Here is a 20,290-nt window from a genome sequence, read left to right on the forward strand (position 1 = left end):
TGTCCACGCCGCTGACACAGACGGACAGTGAGAGGAACCAATCAGCGCCTGGAATGTCGAAGCCTTGTCCAATCAGAAGTTTAACAAATCTGGGACTACTCTGTGTTATCCCAAGTCTCCCCACCCTGGTTACAGTAAACCGTCATTTTTGTTTCTACTGAAAGACTCAACCGAGCAACAAGACTGATTTGGCTGACGGTAAGAGATCAGTGTTTAATTTGCACCTTTTTCAGAAGTTACTAAATAAGAATAGGTTTTCCAGACGATTTTCGGACATAATGAGGGGCGTTTTCAACTTCACTTCCTGCTACATTGACAAGGCCGAGAGACGAAGTTTCATGTCACCTACCCTCGCCCTAATTATTGTAATGCCGTTTCTGAGCTTGAGATGTAAAAATAGCTCTCATTTAGACGAGTTTTATCATGATAAATAAATTATTTGTCAGGCACAGAGTTGGGATAGGCTTTCTTGTTTGTTGTGTCAGTGTAAAAGTGAAGTTGTTGTGACTCACCGGTGCATTCCACTGTGGCCGGGTAATAGGGTGTTGGTAGTACAATGTTTCAATCTCCCTGCTACATAGTTTGGGCGATGGAACATCTGGGATCATCTGACTACTTTAACGTTCTGTTTGGTCAAAGGGCGTTTTTCGTGTTTACATCACATCCAACCCGTTTAAATGAACGATTAAATAGTAAACCAATGAGCTTGCCTGTCAAGTGAAATGCACTTGTAAAGCTAGTAACTTTACTCCGCTAGAAAGTTGGCTATTTTTTAAGCCAATAGAAGCGCTGCATAGTTTATAGACTCCGGAGACGGAGCAAAAAACAAAGCACTTTATTTTTAAAGCCGTGGATAATTCCATTAGGCTGTGGTTGTTATAAAGGGAGTTGGTGTTGACTAGAGCGATGTGGGGCTGCCCGGTACATTACAGTATTCTGGTGCTAAAGTTGATGTAACATCTATAAATCCTTAGTCTTCTCTGTGTACGTTGATCCTTGACCACCAGTCCACCATATTGTCTTCACTCCTCTCAGATGTGTACAGTGTACCCATTGAAGGGGCATGACCAGAATAGAACTAGGCTGTGGTTTTGGTTCTGCTTTAGTTAGCCCTGCTGTGTGTCTGAATGTACCTTTTTTTTAAACAGTAACGGTAGATATAAATGGAGCGTACAAAGACACATGTCTGTTCTAGGCGATACCTTTCCACTCCGTAAGTTAGGGGCCATTAACGTTACATTCATTCACATTTGGCTCAGTGTAAACTTTCAATTCCAACGCTGTTTTAACGTTAAACGTCAATAATCAAACGGTTTTCGAAAGATATGCTGACATGCCTCTTATCTTTGTCAGCAAAAAATAAGCTTGCAAATAAAAACGGTATCAGTTTTTCACAGATCAATATACTGTGTGTGCCTCCGGTTGACCAACTACACTTCCTCCCAGTTAGCTTACACACAGGTGTTCGGAGCACTCAAGATGGCTAATTAGCAAAAATGGCGGCCTGTCTTCCGTAAACACGCGCTGTAACATGGAGATATGGCCGTGTGGAATCATTAACCCTAATCCTATAAAGGTGTATACTAATTTACCTTAGTATACACCGGTCCTCTTCAGTATTCGACATACTTATAATGGGTATTATTATTATTCCGCCGCCACATACTACTCATACAGCATTTGAGCTAGAAACGCCATTCCAAGGTCAAAACGTGCAGAACGGTCTCGATCGAGTTGCTTGTATACAACTTTTTACGTTATTCAATTTTTCGTCAATTTTCCCCCCCAAATCTGGTAACATGGGATTTCTCAAGATTTTAATCCTCTCCGTTGTGGCATCATCACTTCCAACTGTCATTTTCTCACGAAACTTTTGACGCAAATCAGCTAATAATTGTTCTTGCAACCACTAAGACAAAATATTTCAGGCTTACCAGCTTCGTATACTTCTCTACTACTCAAATCTGGAGTTTGGACAAAAAAATAATATTCGCATCAAGTTACAGCAGTTTAAGTAACCACATCAACATACATTTCTGTAACATTTTGGCAAACGTCTGTTTTCACAACTACCGCAACAATAGACAAAAAGTTTGAGTTCATGGGATATTCCTCTACTTCTGTTTTTCATAGCTGTGCGCGGAATTGAAATATTCCATTTTACTGCACAGCTGTTTTTGTAACTGCAATATCAAATCAAATCAAATTTATTTATATAGCCCTTCGTACATCAGCTGATATCTCAAAGTGCTGTACAGAAACCCAGCCTAAAACCCCAAACAGCAAGCAATGCAGGTGTAGAAGCACGGTGGCTAGGAAAAACTCCCTAGAAAGGCCAATACCTAGGAAGAAACCTAGAGAGGAACCAGGCTATGTGGGGTGGCCAGTCCTCTTCTGGCTGTGCCGGGTGGAGATTATAACAGAACATGGTCAAGATGTTCAATGTTCATAAATGACCAGCATGGTTGAATAATAATAAGGCAGAACAGTTGAAACTAGAGCAGCAGCACAGTCAGGTGGAAGTTGAAACTGGAGCAGCAGCATGGCCAGGTAGACTGGGGACAGCAAGGAGTCATCATGTCAGGTAGTCCTGGGGCATGGTCCTAGGGCTCAGGTCAGTTGAAACTGGAACAGCAGCATGGCCAGGTGGACTGGGGACAGCAAGGAGTCATCATGTCAGGTAGTCCTGGGGCATGGTCCTAGGGCTCAGGTCCTCCGAGAGAGAGAAAGAAAGAGAGAAGGAGAGAATTAGAGAACGCACACTTAGATTCACACAGGACACCGAATAGGACAGGAGAAGTACTCCAGATATAACAAACTGACCCCAGCCCCCCGACACATAAACTACTGCAGCATAAATACTGGAGGCTGAGATACCATGTGTTTTTCAAACGTTCCCAAACAATGGCCGTTTTGACCACTTTCGGAGTGTTTTAAAGAGAGAAAAAAAGTTATCCTACCTAAAATATTCCCCTACTTCTTTGTTTAGTAGTCGGTTTTTAAATCGGGGCTACCAATCTGTAACTGGAGCCCCCCGTCTTCCTGAAACAGCTCTGAATACTGAGATTCCAAAAAGGAGCCGTTGCTAGGATACTCGCACACATTGCCACAAGTCATGAGAGAGAACAGAGACTCCCCCTACACGGTTTAAGCTAGAAACGCAGATCCAATTTTTTTAAATCCCGAAACGGTCTCGATCGAGATGCTTGTATACAACTTTGATATCTGTTATACTTTTTCCGTTATTCACTTTCTTGTCCTCTTTTTCTCCTCCACCCGCTTTCATTGGATTTCTCAAGATTCCAAAGTTCCCAATTGTGACATCATCACTTCCAACTGACATTCTCTTTAAGTGAAATCATGCAGCTTTTGACACAAATCAGCTAGTAACTCCACTTTGCAACAACGTAGACAAAATATTTCAAGTTTACCAGCTTTGTCTACTTCTCTGCTACTCGAAGCTGGCGTGTGGACTAAACATACCATTCGGATCAATTTATAGCAGTTTAAGTAACGGCATCAACAACATTTTCTGTAACATTTTTGCAAACAACGTCCGTTTTGACCACTACCGCAATAAGTTAGACAAAAATATATAGTATATGGGATATTCATCTACTTCTCTGCTATTCATAGCTGTGAGCAGAATCAAAATAGTCAATACGGAACTTAGGGTACAGCTGTTTTTGTAACTGCATTACCAAGTGTTTTTCAAACTTTCCCAAACAGCTGCTGTTTTGACGACTAAGACTATTACATACCACAACCTTACAACTTCTGACAGCTACCACACAACTTCTGACAGCAACCACAACTTCTGACCACAACCGCACAACTTCTGACCATATCTAGTGACCACAACCACACAATTGCAAACCATGACCACAAAACTTTTGACCACACATCTCACTACTTACCATTTACACACAACTTTTTACCACAACCACACAACTACTGAGCCACAACTACTGAACACAACTTCTGACCACATCTAGTGACCTCAACCACATAACTTCTGACCGCAATCAAACAAATTCTGACCACATGTAGTGTCCATAACCACACAACTCCCGACCTCAACCACACAATTACAAACCACAACAACACAACTTCTGACCACACATTTAACTACTAACCATATCCAAACAGCCTTTGACCACAACTACTGAACCACATAACTACAGACCACTACTACCACAACTTCTGACCAAAACTCTTGACTTTCGATGGGAATTAAAAATGACATTTCTTCACTTCTTTCACTACCGCAAAAGTTTAAAGAGCTTTAGCTAGCCCCACCAACTTTACTTGTAAAGTTACCATCTAGTTTTTATAATTAAAAAATATATGTTTCCAAAACAGTACCAGAGTCGGGGCTCTCAACAACACTCACTCGGTCCGAAGATAGTGATACAGTCGTCAATAGGCACTAAAGTAGTTAGAGTAGCATCTTTTGAGCTGTCCCAGACTAAAATAAATATTTTAAACGTGTATTTTTCCATATACAGTACCAGTCTAAAGTTTGTACACACCTACTCATTCAAGGGTTTTTCTTTATTTTTTATATTTTATACATTGTAGAATGATAGTGAAAACATCAAAACTATGAATTAACACATATGGAATAGTAACCAATAGTAACCAAAAAATTGTTAAACAAATCAAAATACAGTTAATATTTTAGAATCTTTGAAGTAGTCACCCTTTGCCTTGATGACAGCTTTGCACACTCTTGACATTCTCTCAACCAGCTTCACCTGGAATGCTTTTCCAACAGTCTTGAAGGAGTTCCCACATATGCTGAGCACATGTTGGCTGCTTTTCCTTCACTCTGCGGTCCAACTCATCTCAAATTGGTTGAGGTCGGGTGATTGTGGAGGCCAGGTCATCTGATGCAGCACTCCATTACTCTCCTTCTTGGTCAAATAGCCCTTCCACAGCCTGGAGGTGTGTTGGGCCATTGTCCTGTTGAAAAACAAATTATATTCCCAATAAGCGCAAATCAGATGGGATGGCGAATTGCTGCATAATGCTGTAGTAGCCATGCAGTTTAAGTGTGCCTTCAATTGTAAATAAATCACCAACAGTGCCACCAGCAAAGCACCATCAAACCTCCTCCTCCATGCTTCACGGTGGGAACCACACATGTGGGGATTATCCATTCACATACTCTGCGTCTCACAAAGACACAGAGGTTGTGGAACCAAAAATCTCAAATTTGGACTGATTTGGAAATTTGAACATCAGACCAAAGGACAGATTTCCACGGGTCTAATGTCCATTGTTCGTGTTTATCGCAACAAGTAATTCGACCATGAAGGCCTGATTCTCGCAGTCTCCTCCGAACAGTTGATTTTGAGATGTCTGCATTTATTTGGGCTGCAATCTGAGGCTGGTAACTGTAATGAACTTATCGTCTGCAGCAGAGGTAACTCTGGGTATTCCTTTCCTGTGGCGGTCCTCATGAGAGCCAGTTTAGTCATAGCACTTGATGGTTTTTGTGACTGCACTTGAAGAAACTTTCAAAGTTCTTGACATTTTCCGGATTGACTGACCTAATGATGGACTGTCGTTTCTCTTTGCTTATTTGAGCTGTTCTTGCCATAGTATGGACCTGGTCTTTTACCAAATAGGGCTATCTGTATACCAACCCTACCTTGTCACAACAAAACTGATTGGCTCAAACGCATTAGGAAAGAAATTCCACAAATGAACTTTTAACAAGGCACACCTGTTAATTGAAATGTATTCCAGGTGACTTCCTCATGAAGCTGGTTGAGAGAATGCTAAGAGTGTGCAAAGCTGTCACGGCAAAGGGTGGCTACTTTTAATAATCTTAAATATGAAATATGTGTAACTCTTTTTTTGGTTACTAGATGATTCCATATGTTTCTTTCATAGTTTTGATGTCTTCACTATTATTCTACAATGTAGAAAATAGTCAAAATAAAGAAAAACCCTTGAATGAGTTGGTGCGTCCAGAACTTTTGACTGGTACTGTATGTGTTTAAATAAAATCAACTATATGCACTGAGCTTGTCTGATGTTTTACGTGCACTGTTTGAAATAATTAAGACAAAATGACTCTAGGGGGAGTCAATTAACCGAAATTGATTTGTTTGTGTTGTGCCAGGCTCACATGCTGACCAGACCGGACACGTCGCGTGCGCGAGCGGTGCAAATTAAATGTAGAAATCCATGTTATTCAATTATTGCACCCACACTGCTCGCGCGCACCAACGAGCGTCTGCGACACCAAGGGCTAAAATAGAACTAATTCCTATTTCTGACGCAGATCGCGCTGAAAGTCCTGCCTCTCCCATCTCCTCATTGGTTTATAGAAGCAGATACTCACGTGCCATCTCCTCATTGGTTATACCCACGTGGGTGACTGAAAGACGAACTGTTTGCCGGTAGTTGTGGTAAAACAATGAATGTTTAGATGCGATCACCATATAAGTTAAACGAAGAAAAAGCCTGGAAGGAGGAGAGATGACGAGAAACGATTCGGTTGGCCGTTTTATGTGTGGATTAATTTGTCTGAGTAGAGGTCCTTGTGCATTTCAGGTAAAATAACAACTCAATGTTTATATCCCAGGACAAATTAGCTAGCAACAGCAAGCTAGCTAAATAGGACAGATTAATTTGACCTAGCAAGTGCAAGCTAACTAGCTAAATTGCCATACATGTTTAATGATTTTCGACCTGTCCCCAAATTAATGTCATTGGATCAGAGTTTGTTTTGATATTTGTCGTGATCGCGTTTGGTGTGGGGGGCAAAATAAATTTATGCACGATGGCGCACGCGCGCAGCCGGTTTGGGTTTCGTGTCAGACTTGCTGTGTTAGAAAAAGACAGTGACTGCCTGTGTGACTAGCACCCCTTGTCTCTCTACTCCCTGCTGTAGCGAAAACCTTGTGAAGACTTACAGAAAACGTTTGACCTCTGTCATTGCCAACAAAGGGTATATAACAAAGTATTGAGATAAACTTTTGTTATTGACCAAATACTTATTTTCCACCATAATTAGCAAATTCATAAAAAATCCTACAATGTGACTTTCTGGATTTTTTTTTTCCTCATTTTGTCTGTCATAGTTGAAGTGTACCTATGATGAAAATTACAGGCCTCTATCATCTTTTTAAGTGGGTGAACTTGCACAATTGGTGGCTGACTAAATACTTTTTTGCCCCACTGTATAAGTTATACCAGAGAAGCTGTAGTAACAAAAACAATGTAAAGCATTTATTACAACATAACAAAGATTAAAAATGAATTTGTGAAATAGCTTTTTCTGACATGTTGTGGTTGCATGAGGCTCACGGAATCAGGCTATTAAGCAAACACTCAAACAGGTAACAGAAGCAGGATCTGTCTTATTTCTGTAGATATATATGGATGATTTATAAAGTCAGGCACATTTAAGTTAGACTATTGATTATAGGACTATTTAAGTTTCCTCTCTCTTCACTTTTAGACAATTAAGGCAAGGGCTGTTTTCTCATCTCCTCACTCCTCTGCTGCCTCTTCCACATTGTTCTCAACACCAATATCCTGGTTAACTTTGCTATTATGCACATAGCAACATGGTCTAGGAAAAGGCTCTAGCCAATTCAACAGCGCACTGATGTTTCAGAACCACAGACGGGGACCGTGATCCAACGCAGAAGAAAGCGCATTTGTTATAAAATAATTTAAAAAAAGATTGTGTTGCACCATTGTTCTTACATAATATAACCAAGTAGAGTGATGGACCTTTCTCACATGCTGCCCCCCCTCCAGGGAAGCCCCCCGCTACCCCTCCCGTCCCAGAATGCCATTGGTGACGAGGAACATCGAGCCTCGCTATGTGTGCCGCCAGACGATCCCCAACACCATCCGCAGCGAGCTGGAGTGTGTCACCAACATTAGCCTTGCCAACATCATACGCCAGCTAGGCAGCCTCAGTAAGTTACTAACTCTATGTGTTGAGTGAGTTTATACCTAGGGAAGCACTACATGCAAAACAGTGCAGTGTATTGTAATATGAGATTGTGTGTGTGTGTAAATTGCAAGTATGTATCTTGTGATATGTAATCATGTGTGTACAAAATATTAACACCTTCATAATATTGAGTTGCAGCTCCCCCTTTTGCCCTCAGAACAGCCTCACCTGCTACCATACCCCGTTCAAAGGCACTTTAATGTTTTGTCTTGCCCATTCACCCTCTGAATGGCACACATACACAATCCATGTCTCAATTGTCTCGAGGCTTAAAAACCCTTCTTTAACCTGTCTCCTCCCCTTCATCTACACTGATTGAAGTGGATTTAACATCAATAACGGATCATAGCTTTCACCTGGATTCACCTGGTCAACCTGTCATGGAAAGAGCAGGTGTTCATAATGTTTTGTACACTCAGTGAATTTAGGCCATAATATACATTTGTTTGTGTGTGTAGGTAAGTATGCAGAGGATGTGTTTGGAGAGCTGTTTGTGCAGGCGGGGGTGTTTGCTGTCCGGGTGAACACACTGGGAGAGAGAGTGGACCGTCTACAGGTCAAAGTCACCCAGCTCGACCCTAAAGAGGAGGAGGGTAAGAGACTGACTGACATTATATACGATGGGGTGATTTCCCGCATGCTGAGTAAGCCTATTAGATTTAAAAGCAATTTAAATGGAGAATCTTCATTGAACATGATCTTTAGTTTATAACTAGGCTCAACCTGTGTCTGGGAAAACCACTGTATGTTACAAGCAAACAGTGCCATGTATTTAGTATTCAAAGTGAGAATTCAGTGGACTTTAAGTATAATGTAATGCAACACATACTGGCACATACTGTATACCTTTGTCCCAAACAAACAGAATACTAACCCTAACTGTGTCTCTCTCTCTCTCCACATCGCTCTCTCTCTCTCCATATCTCTGTCTCTTTCTCACCATATCGATCTCTCTCCATCTCTCGCTCAGTCTCTCTGCAGGCCATCACCCAGAAGAAAGCGTTTCATAGTAATCTGACTCAGGACCAGCAGTTGTTCTGTAGACCCTCTCTACCACTGCCTGTACAGGAGACCTATCTGACCTGCAACCCACCTCCACCACTCAACAACCTCAGCCAGTACAGGTACACACACACGCACACACGCACGCACGCACGCACGCACGCACACACACACACACATTGATATTGTTTGTTGTTGTTGTCATGTCTAGGGATGATGGTAAGGATGCTTTGAAGTTCTACACAGATCCCTCCTACTTCTTTGATCTGTGGAAGGAGAAGATGCTGCAGGACACGAAGGACATCATGAAGGAGAGACGCAAACACAGGGTAACGGGTAACACACACAAAGTAAAATGGCGCTGCAGAGGATAGCAGCCGTTTTACGGGCTCCTGACCAATTCTTATATATACAGTGCCTTGCGAAAGTATTCGGCCCCCTTGAACTTTGCGACCTTTTGCCACATTTCAGGCTTCAAACATAAAGATATAAAACTGTATTTTTTTGTGAAGAATCAACAACAAGTGGGACACAATCATGAAGTGGAATGACATTTATTGGATATTTCAAACTTTTTTAACAAATCAAAAACTGAAAAATTGGGCGTGCAAAGGCAAGGCACTGTATATACATATATATATAAAAATTGTACATCATGTCTCCTCCATCATTTCATCAGAACGGGGATCACTAACCTGGATTTGGATGACAATTTCTACTTTAACGAATCGGCAGCTCTGGTCATTCTGCTTACTCCTGACCAGGCCTTAATCCCCGGGACTCGAAAGAGGAAGCGACGGTGCAAGAGAGGTAGAAGAGACTACGTTGATGAGACTACGATGGCGAGCAAATAAACCGCCTCTACCCTCCGTTCTATTGGCGAACGTACAGTCACATGATTAAAAAACTGGACGAGCTCCGTTGGAGAATATCCTATCAGCGGGACCTGAGGAACTGTAATATTCTATGTTTCTCGGAGTCGTGGCTGAACAAGGACACTGTTTTTTTCAATCCATTGTCTAGACCAGGAGCCTCGGTGAAGACGAAGAGGGGACCGGTGTGTCTCTTTATTAACAACATCTGGTGCGCAATCTTTAATGTTAAAGTAGTCTTGAGTTTTTATCGCCTGTGTTAGAATACCTGATGATAAACTGCAGACCATACTATTTACCAAGAGAGAGTTTATCTATATTTTTTGTAGCTGTCTATTTACCATCACAAACTGATGTGGTCACTAAGACCATACTCATCAAGCTGTACAGGGCCATAAGCAAACAAGAAAATGCACATCCATAGTCAGCGCTTCTCGTGGCCGGTGATTTTAATGCAGGGAAACTGAAATCCGTTTTACCAAATTTTTACCAGCATGTCACCTGTGCAACTACAGGCAACAACTCTAGAACACCTTTACTCCACACACATAAACACATACAAGGCTCTCTCTCACCCTCCCTTTGGAAAATCTGACCATAACTGACCAAACTCAAACAGGAAGTACCAGTGACACGCTCAATATCGAAATGGTCCGATGAAGCGGAAGCTAAGCTACAGGACTGTTTTGCTAGCACAGACTGGAATATGTTCTGTGATTCATCCAATGGACAGGACTAAGATCGAATCCTACTACGCCGGCTCTGACACTCGTCGGATGTGGCAGGGCTTACAAACTATCCTGGATTACAAAGGAAAACCCAGCTGCTCAGTGATGCAAGCCTACCAGACAAGTTAAATGCCTTCTATGCTCGCGTCTAGGCAAGCAATACTGAATCATGCAACCAGCTGTTCCGGACAACTGTGTGATCTCGTTTTCCGTAGCCGATGTGAGTAAGACCTTTAAACGGGTTAACATTCACAAGGTTGTAGGACCAGAGGGACTACCAGGACACATTCGGAGCATGCGCTGACCAGCTGTTAAGTGTCTTCACTGACATTTTCAACCTCTCCCTGACTCAAGTAGACCCAAGAACACCAAAGTAACCTGTCTATTGGCACATAGCACTCACATCTGTAGCCATGAAACACTTTGAAAGGGTGGTTGTTGCTTACATCAATACCATCATCCCAGACATCCTGGACCCACTCAAATTCACCCCAAGATTACAATTACATTTTAGGTATTTAGCAGATACTTTTGTCCAAGGCGTCTTGCTTAAGGGCACATTGGCAGATTTGTCACCTAATCAGCTTGGGGATTCGAACCTGCAACCTTTCGGTTATTTCACCTATTTGAGAATGCTGTTAATTGAATACAGCCCTCCAAGCTCATCATTAAGCTCAGGATCCTGAGGCTGAACACCTGCAACTGAATCCTGGACTTCTTGACTGGCCGCCCCCAGGTGGTGAGAGTAGAACACGGGGGCCCCTCAAGGGTGCGTGCTTAAGGCTTCAGAATGCTTCATTTCGGGTGGCCTGAACACGAGTGCTTGCATACTCCCATAAAATACCTTCGCTTGAAAAACAAGGGAAAAAAACGCAATAGTACTGTTTGTCCATTTTGAGACGCTGTAGCCAGTATACACAAAATAGTCCAAATGAATCTTAGTCAATTTAAGAAAATTGTTATTCATTTTGACAGTTTTTGCCAAGGAGATCTTAGTCGTGGAATTTTACATCTAAGTAAGATGTTTTGGTGCAGTGTTTCTCAATGAAAGAATGTGCATGAAAACGAGTCATCTCTCGTTGATTAAGACTATATTGAAGAATCCCTACTGTTGACCAATCACCGACTTTGGCTTGCCTCAATTTGTTTGTGTCCCCGAACAGCCGAAAGAAAAACCTAGCAGAAGACCAAAACAAACCAAAAACGGCACAAAATGTTGTTTGTCTCTTCAGAACTGTTTTGGCTGAGAAGCATGCGGACGCCTTGTCCCCTCCTGTACTCCCTGTTCACCCACGACTGCGCTGCCACGCACGACTCCAACACAATTAAATTAGCTGACGACACGACTGGTAGGCCTGATCACCGACAATGATGAGACCACCTATAGAGAGGAGGTCAGTGATTTGGCAGTGTGGTGCAAGGACAACAACCTCTCTGTCAACGTCAGCAAGACAAAGGAGCTGATCGTGGACTACAGCAAAACTGAGGACTGAGCACGCCCACATCCACATTAGTGGAGTGGGTCGAGAGCTTCAAGTTCCTCTGTGTCCACATCACTATGGAATTAACATGGTCCACACACACCAACACAGTCGTGAAGAAGACACGACAACGGTAAAGGTTTGGCAAGGGCCCTCAGATCCTCAAAAAGGATGCAGCCAGTCAAGAAGCTCTCAATGGAGCATCACAGCTTAGTTTGGCAACTGCTTGGCATCTGACAGCAAGGCGCTACAGAGAGTAGTGGACACGGCCCAGTACATCACTGGGGCGGTGCTCCCTGCCATCTAGGACCTCTATATCAGGCAGTGTGAAAGGAAGACCCTAAAAATTGTCAGACTCCAGGCACCCAAGTCATAGACTGTTTCTCTGCTACCGCACGGTAAGCAGTAGGGATGCACCAAGTCTGGAACCAACAGAACCCTGAACAGCTTCTACCCTCAAAGCCATAAGACTGATAACCAAATAGCTCCCCAGGCTAAATATTTATCTATATTGACTAACTCTTGACTCATCACATACCCCGCTGCTATTGTTTATCTATTCTGTTGCCTAGTAACTTTACCCCTACCTACACTGAGTGTACAAAACATGCTCTTTCCATGACAAAGACTGACTAGGTGAATCCAGGTGAAATGTATGATCCCTTATTGATGTCACCTGTTGAATCCACTTCAATCAGTGTAGATGAAGGGGAGGAGACTGATTTAAAGATGTATTTTTAAGCCTCGACAATTGAGACATGGGTTGTGTTGGTGTGCCATTCAAAGGGTGAATGGGCAAGATAAAAGATTGAACTGCCTTTGAAAGGGGTTTGCTAGTAGGGGCCAGGCGCTCCGGTTTGAATGTGTCAAGAATTGCAATGCTGCTGGCTTTTTCATGCTCAACAGTTTCCTGTGTGTAGCAAGAATTGTCCACTATCCAAAGGACATCCAGCCAACTTGACACAACTGTGGGAAGCATTGGAGTCAACATGGGCCAGCATCCCTGTGGAATGCTTTCGACACCTTGTGGAGTCGTGCCTCAACAAATTGAGGCTGTACTGAGGGCAAAGGGGTGCAACTCAATATTATAAAGATGTTCTAGATGTTTTGTACACCTACTGTATATGTACAGTATTCAGATCCCTTCCATTTTTCCAAAATGTGTTATGTTAGAGCCTTATTCTAAAATTGATTAAATCACAATTTTTCCCCCATCAATCTACATCCAATACCCCATAATGACAAAGCGAAAACAGGTTTGTATACATTTTTGCACATTTATAAAAAATGAACATACCTTATTTACAGAAGTATTCAGACCCTTTGCTATGAGACTCGAAATTTTAGTTCAGGTGCATCCTGTTTCCATTGATCATCCTTGACGTTTCTACAACTTGATTGGAGTCCACCTGTGGTAAATTCAATTGATTGGACATGATTTGGAAAGGCACACACCTGTCTATATAAGGTCCCACAGTTGGCAGTGCATGTCAGAGCAAAAACCAAGCCATGAGGTCGAAGGAATTCTCCGTAGAGCTCCGAGACAGGATTGTGTCGAGGCACAGATCTGGGGAAATGTACCAAAACATTTCTGCAGCATTGAAGGTCCCCAAGAACACAGTGGCCTCCATCATTCTTAAATCGAAGAAGTTTGGAATCACCAATACTCTTCCTAGGGCTGGCCGCCCGGCCAAACTGAGAAATTGGGGGTGAAGGGCCTTGTTCGGGGAGGTGACCAAGAACCCGAGGGTCACTCTGACATAGTTCCTCTGTGGAGATGGGAGAACCTTCTAGAAGGACAACCATCTGTGCAGCACTCCACCAATCAGGCCTTTATGGTAGAGTGGCCAGATGGAAACCACTCCTCAGTAAATGCACATGACAGCCCACTTAGAGTTTGCCAAAAGGCACCTAAAGGACTCTGACCATGAGAAACAAGATTCTCTGGTCTGGTGAAACCAAGATTTAACTCTGGCCTGAATGCCAAGCATCTCATCTGAAGGCACTATCTCTACGGGGGAAGCATGGTGGTGACAGCATCATGCTGTGGTGAGTTTTTCAGCGGCAGGGACTGAGAGACTAGTCAGGCTTGAGGGAAACATGAACGGAGCAAAGTACAGAGAGATCCTTGATGGAATCCTGCTCCAGAGCGTTCAGGACCTGAGACTGGGTTGAAGCTTCACCTTCCAACAGGACAATGACCCGAAGCACACAGCCAAGTCTCTGAATGTCCTTGAGTGGTCGTCCAGCCTGAGCCCAGATTTGAACCCGATCGAACATCTCTGGAGAGACCTGAAAATAGCTGTGCAGCGACGCTACCCATCCAACCTGACAGAGCTTGAGAGGATCTGCAGAGAAGAATGGGAGAAACTCCCCAAATACAGGTGTGCCAAGCTTGTGGCATCATACCCAAGAAGACTCAAGGCTGTAATCGCTACCAAAGGTGTATCAACAAAGTACTGAGCAAAGCATCTGAATACTTAAGTAAATGTCATATTTCATATTTTTTCTTTATACATTTGCAAAAGTTTCTAAAAACATGTGTTTGCTTTGTCATCATGGCTATTGTGTGAAGGTTGATGAGGAAAACAATTTATTTGATCCATTTCAGAATAAGGCTCTAACATAACAAAATGTGGAGAAAGGGAAGGGGTCTGAATACTTTCCGAATGCACTGTACAAATCTAACTCAATTTGCCCGTACCCCTTCACATCGTCTGGGTACTGGTACCCCGTGTATATAGCCAAGTTATTGTTACTCAGTGTATTTATTCCTTGTGTTATTAATTTTCTATTATGTTTCTATGTTTATCTCTGCATTGTGGGGAAGGGCCCGTAAGTAAGCATTTCACTGTTAGTCTACACCTGTTAGTTTACACGCTCACACACGTCCTTCAATGAGACTGGAGTTTGTTTTTGGCCTGTTGGGAAATGCATCCCATCTTCTGCTTAAACAAAACAAGGAAGTGCACTTATAGCGCTGTTAAATGCCTTTTCTTGTTTCTCTTCTCTTTCCCTCTGTCTTTCTCTCTCCCTCCTTCCCTCTCTCTTTGTCACCCTCCTCACTTTGTCTCTCTATCTGAGTAGAAGGAGAAGAAGGACAATCAGAATATGCGGACTCTGAATCCCAGGAAGATCAAAACCAGGAAGGATGAGTGGGAACGGCTAAAGATGGGAGAGGAGTTTGTGGTGCCCAAGAATGACATGGGGTGAGAGATGAGAGAGAGAGAATGAGAACAGGGCGAGAGATGAGGGTATAAAGAGGATGGGGTGAGAATGTATGAAGTGGAATGAGGAGAAAGAGAATATGAGGGAGGGAGATTGTATCAGGGAGAGTGATGTCCTATAGAATGATTTTAAACTGTTTAATTGTGTTGTTATTGATGACAATATTCACTCTTTTTGTGTGTAGAGAATCTCTTGAGGGTCTGAATGGCAGTATTGGTTCAGGAGAAGGCTGTTACTCCCCTGATGGTTTGGACCAGAGTACTGGGTCGTACGCCTTCGATCCTGGCTCCCCCCTCCCTCCCCCCGCCCCGGACGACTTCCTGCCCCCTCCACCCTCAGACATGGCGTAAGTAATGGAGATGGAGTGGTGTATATACTGTAGTTTTTACACACATTTTATGCTAATTTTGCATTTTTGGCATTCGTGTTTACTCTCCAGTCAACACCCTTCATCTCAAGTGGACAAAATCGTTTGGGAGACAGTTGTGTTTGGAGAATCTGTGTGCTGACCTTTAATCCTTCCCCTGCTCTCTCATTGGCAGGTATCATGACGGACAGTATGGAGCATCAAGCCAAAAGCGCACCAGCGTTCTTAGCCCCACACACCCCCCTCCAGCCCCTCCCATGCCCTCTACTGCTCCCATTGGCACACGGCCCAACCTGGCCCCTCCTCCTGCCCCACCTCCTCCTCCCCCCTCCCCTGGCTTCGGAATCCCTCCCCCTCCCCCCTCTGGATTTGACTCTTCCCCTCCCACTCCCCCCTCTTCCTCCGCCTATCCCTCCCCCCCTGCCCCACCTCCTCCTTCCTATCAAGCCTCCATCTCTCCGCCTCCTCCCCCCTCTCTCCCCCAGGGTGGTGGCGCACCTCCTCCTCCTCCTCCCCCTCCTCCCCCAGGCCCCCCTCCTCCCACTTCTGGCCCTCCTCCCCCCTCCTTCTCCATTGGGGCTCCTCCTCCTCTTAAATCCACCCAAGCTCAGCCAGAAGCCCCCGCTGACGCTCACAGTGACCTCCTGTCGGCTATCCGGCAAGGTACGACACACATACACACAGACAAACCGATATGAACACACATAAACACACACCCTAATCCCCCATCTCTCCCTTTCTCTCTGGCAGGTTTTAACCTACGTAAGGTGGAGGAACAGAAAGAGCAGGAGAAAAAGGATAACTACGGCAACGATGTGGCGGCCATCTTGTCTCGCCGTATTGCTGTGGAGTGCAGCGACAGCGAGGACGACTCCTCAGAGTTGGGAGATGACGATTGGTCCGAATGAGACCTTCATCACCTCCACCCTCATGGTCTTCCTCGGTCCTCGTCAGAGAGAATGCATCATATCCTTATCCCATTACTTCTTTATAATCTATGATCTAAGGAGTAGAGGTCCAAAGATAAGTGTGTGTCTGTGTGCGTGTGTTACTGCTACACTCTTCCTCAGTATTCCCCACTCCTGTCTAAGCCAATCACATTCCCTGTATGTTGTATGTAGAACTGAACTGAGAAGCCAATGATTTAATTATGAGAACAGTCCAAATATCAAAAAGCCAATTATTAATATAAGGGGCACAGGGCCAAAGGTAATGATAATTATACCCTCATAGGCTACACACAGATATCAACAAACATACAGTATACCGTACAGATATTGATTCTTACATGCATACACAGACAGTACAATTATGGTATGATTGATGAACTGTATTAATATTTTACTTTAAGATAATTATAAGATGTGTTAAATAATACCAAGAGCACAAAGAAAGGTTTTTATTGCTGTTTTCTCCTTTTTCTTTTTTTACCTGTCTTTTTCTCTCTGTGGTTGGCATGGGAATGGTTACCTGGGCGACAGAGGGTCTCATTCACAGATGGGGGGGGGGGGGGGGGGGGGGGGTTCTGAATCTTATCTAAAATGTCTGTAATGTTCCGAGTCAGCCCTAGATGAAAACTGAACCTATGCTGCCCCCTATCAGTCAAAACATTATCTGACCTATCAGCGATCCCTCTCTTGCCCTAGTCCCGCCCCTCCATAAGTGCCTTTGCTTTTCATGTTTATGTGCGAGGAGGAGAAAGTTAACCTTAGACACTGATCTAAGGTCTGTTTCTTTCCCATCATAACCATAGGATTGGATGAAAGGTACCTGATCCTAGATCTGTGCCTAAGAGACAACTTGATCCTCTTCTGTTTAAGTGCCTTCTGTTTGTTTTGAAGCCAAAGTGTAATGCCACAATCAGACCTGAGCATGTTAATGTCCAACCACCTGTTTCTGCTTGTCCTGTCTTTCTCAACTTTATCAGTGACGATTATTATAATAATAAAGATACAATGAACTATACTGCTGTTTCAAGTGCATTTCTGTGCTGTGTAAATTATGTATATGGGTGAGTTCCAGACCGACTAGCTATGGTGCCTGCACAGTTGCCCCTCCCTCCCTCGCATCCTGGCACAGCTTAAGAGATCCCTGTTTTTCTACAGTCAAAAGACTACAATATCCACCATGCTGTTGAAAACCAATACATACATTATTGCAGTTGTTTACATAGTAATAAACGTATTCCTATAGTCTCAAAAATGACTAAATGTTTTGTTTCATGTAATGATGTTTATTTTTGTTTTATACAACGGGTTTGTCTAATCCTGAATGCTGATTAGTTAAAGGCTCATTTCAGCAAGTATTTATTCCACAAGTTACCACAGGCTAAACGTATGAGGTTAAAGGGAAATGGAAACACTAGGATTTAGAATGCCAGCTAACTGTTACTGTAAATCGCCGTATTGGCATTGTTGCGTCACTGGCAGGAGAGACAATTTTGGAACTCCCAAAAATGGCTGAAATTACAGAGTAGCTCCGAGACTGCGAATGAGTTTATTACAGATAATGAAATAATGTTAGTTAGGGAGACGATACACCTACTGAAACTGTTCATGTTTGAGCCGATTGTTGCCTCGGATCAAAGAGTTTGTTCTCGTAGCAGTAACAACACAGGCATGCCGCCTGAAACACCTCAGCTAGAGGGTCGACGTAGCCAAACACAAACTGGTGTCAATGTGGATTCTGCCAGATAATGGCAAGAGAGTATGATTATTTATATTTGTATTTATTATGCTGCTAAGGCAGCAGCTAATCTTCCTGGTGTCCAGCAAAATTAAGTCAGTTTATACAATTTTAAAAAACATTACAATACATTCACAGATTTCACAACACACTGTGTGCCCTCAGGCCCCTACTCCACCACATATCTACAGTACAAAGTCTGTGTGTGTATGTGTCTGTACCTATGTTAGTGTTTCTTCACAGTTACTGCTGTACCATAAGATGTTTTTAATCTAATTTTACTGCTTACATCAGTTACTTGATGTGGAATAGAGTTCCATGTAGTCATGGCTCTATGTAGTACTGCATGCCTCCCATAGTCTGTTCTGGACTTGGGAACTGTGAAGAGACCTGTTGTGGCATGTCTTGTGGGGTATGCATGGGTGTTGTCAGGGAAATTCTAGAGGAACAGAGACTAAATTCTTCCAACAACAGCTTTATTATAAGATTTGCAAAAATGAAGCAATCAGCATCACCAAGAATGGTTCAGAGTTGAAAGCTTAACAAACATAGACAGGTCTCTCCTTTGATAGATACAACCCCTTTCTGTATACGTGGTAGTCAGCAGATAGTGTGTAAAAGGTCATTAGTTGTCTGTGCAGACTTTAAGAAAGACGGTTGAGCCCTCGTGCAAACTGCATTCACAACAACAAACACTATATTGTACTCCTTTCGGCAAGGTTCCATACATGTGACTTTCTGTAGATCGTAAACCCACAGGATTTCACATGCTGCGGTTGCACCCAAACGTCTCTTAGCTAGCTGTAAGCCCCATTTTATGACTAAGTCACACCAAGAGAAGTTTGGATCAGGTTAGAAAAACACTAGCATATAACAAGAGACTATTCTTTAAGCAGTAAAGCATGGGATAGCATGACTAATAATGTAATTTTCCATGACATTTCCTCCCTTTTGAGACTAAGTCTCAACCTAATATAAAATTACTTACAAGCGTTTTCATTAAACAAGCTTTAAACATGAGGAAAAAGGCAGAGGAGATGAGTGGTAGTGGGTAAAAGTTCTTAACCATAATGTCATTGAGTCCCCAGTTGTAAATGCACGGGCACAGGGTCTTGTCCTTTTTCTCCACGAAGAAGAACTCTGCGCCGGTGGGAGACGAAAAGGGATGGATAAATCCTGCAGCTAGGGAGTCCCCAATATAGCTCTCCATAGCCTTGGTCTCCGGTGTCAACAGAGAGTACAGACGTCCTACGTGCTAGGGAGAAGGTAAATCCCACAGTCATAGGGTCAGTGCGGCAGAAGCGATGTGACCCGGGCCTTGCAGAAAACCTCCCGGAGGTCCTGGTACTCCACGGGGATGGTGGAGAGGTCCGGGCACCTTCTGAGCCCCCAAGAAGGTGTCATGGGGTGAGCTGCGCTGACTTCAGACAATGGACTCCAGCCCATGATGGGACCCGTAAACCAGTTGATTAGAGGATTGTGTCGCTGGAGCCAGGAAAATCTCAAAACCACGGGAATCTGAGGAGACTTGACTAGCAGAAATGGAATAGTCTCGCTGTTATTCCCCGACGGTCCAGCTCTGCCTAGTTGCATAGGCTCGGGAAGCGGTGACTCAACCGTCTTCGGCGACTCTCGGGGGAGGTCGGGAAGCCTCGGGTTCTCTCGGCAACGGCACCGTCGGGGACTTCCGGGATGACTTGAAGGCAAGGTGGAAAATCTTGATGAGCGAGTGAAATTGAATTTCCTCTCCGTTGTTCCCGTAATCGCCCATCGATTCGGATGGTCAAAACGATGAGGGAATCGAGATCCGTAAGTAACTCCCAAGCAGCAAGCTCGTCCTTGACCTCCTCCGAGACGTTGTTCAGTAACATATCGAACAGCGCTTCCTGGTTCCAAGCACTCTCCGCTGCCAACTTGCGGAAATCCACCGCATAGTCTGCCAC

General features: G+C 43.6%; 1 protein-coding gene across 1 annotated transcript; it reads left to right on the forward strand.

The window, feature by feature from the left end:
• Positions 1-71: 71 nt before the first annotated feature.
• wasf2 (WASP family member 2) lies at positions 72-17,627 on the forward strand. Its single transcript, XM_031793281.1, has 9 exons — positions 72-198; positions 7,783-7,946; positions 8,443-8,577; positions 8,955-9,108; positions 9,198-9,315; positions 15,155-15,276; positions 15,480-15,641; positions 15,838-16,325; positions 16,413-17,627. Exons 2-9 carry the CDS (start codon positions 7,814-7,816, stop codon positions 16,568-16,570), a joined length of 1,470 nt encoding a protein of 489 aa, XP_031649141.1. The 5' UTR covers positions 72-198; positions 7,783-7,813; the 3' UTR covers positions 16,571-17,627.
• Positions 17,628-20,290: the final 2,663 nt, after the last annotated feature.

The sequence above is a fragment of the Oncorhynchus kisutch genome, linkage group LG17, assembly GCF_002021735.2.
Source record: "Oncorhynchus kisutch isolate 150728-3 linkage group LG17, Okis_V2, whole genome shotgun sequence".
Taxonomy (NCBI): Eukaryota; Metazoa; Chordata; class Actinopteri; order Salmoniformes; family Salmonidae; genus Oncorhynchus; species Oncorhynchus kisutch.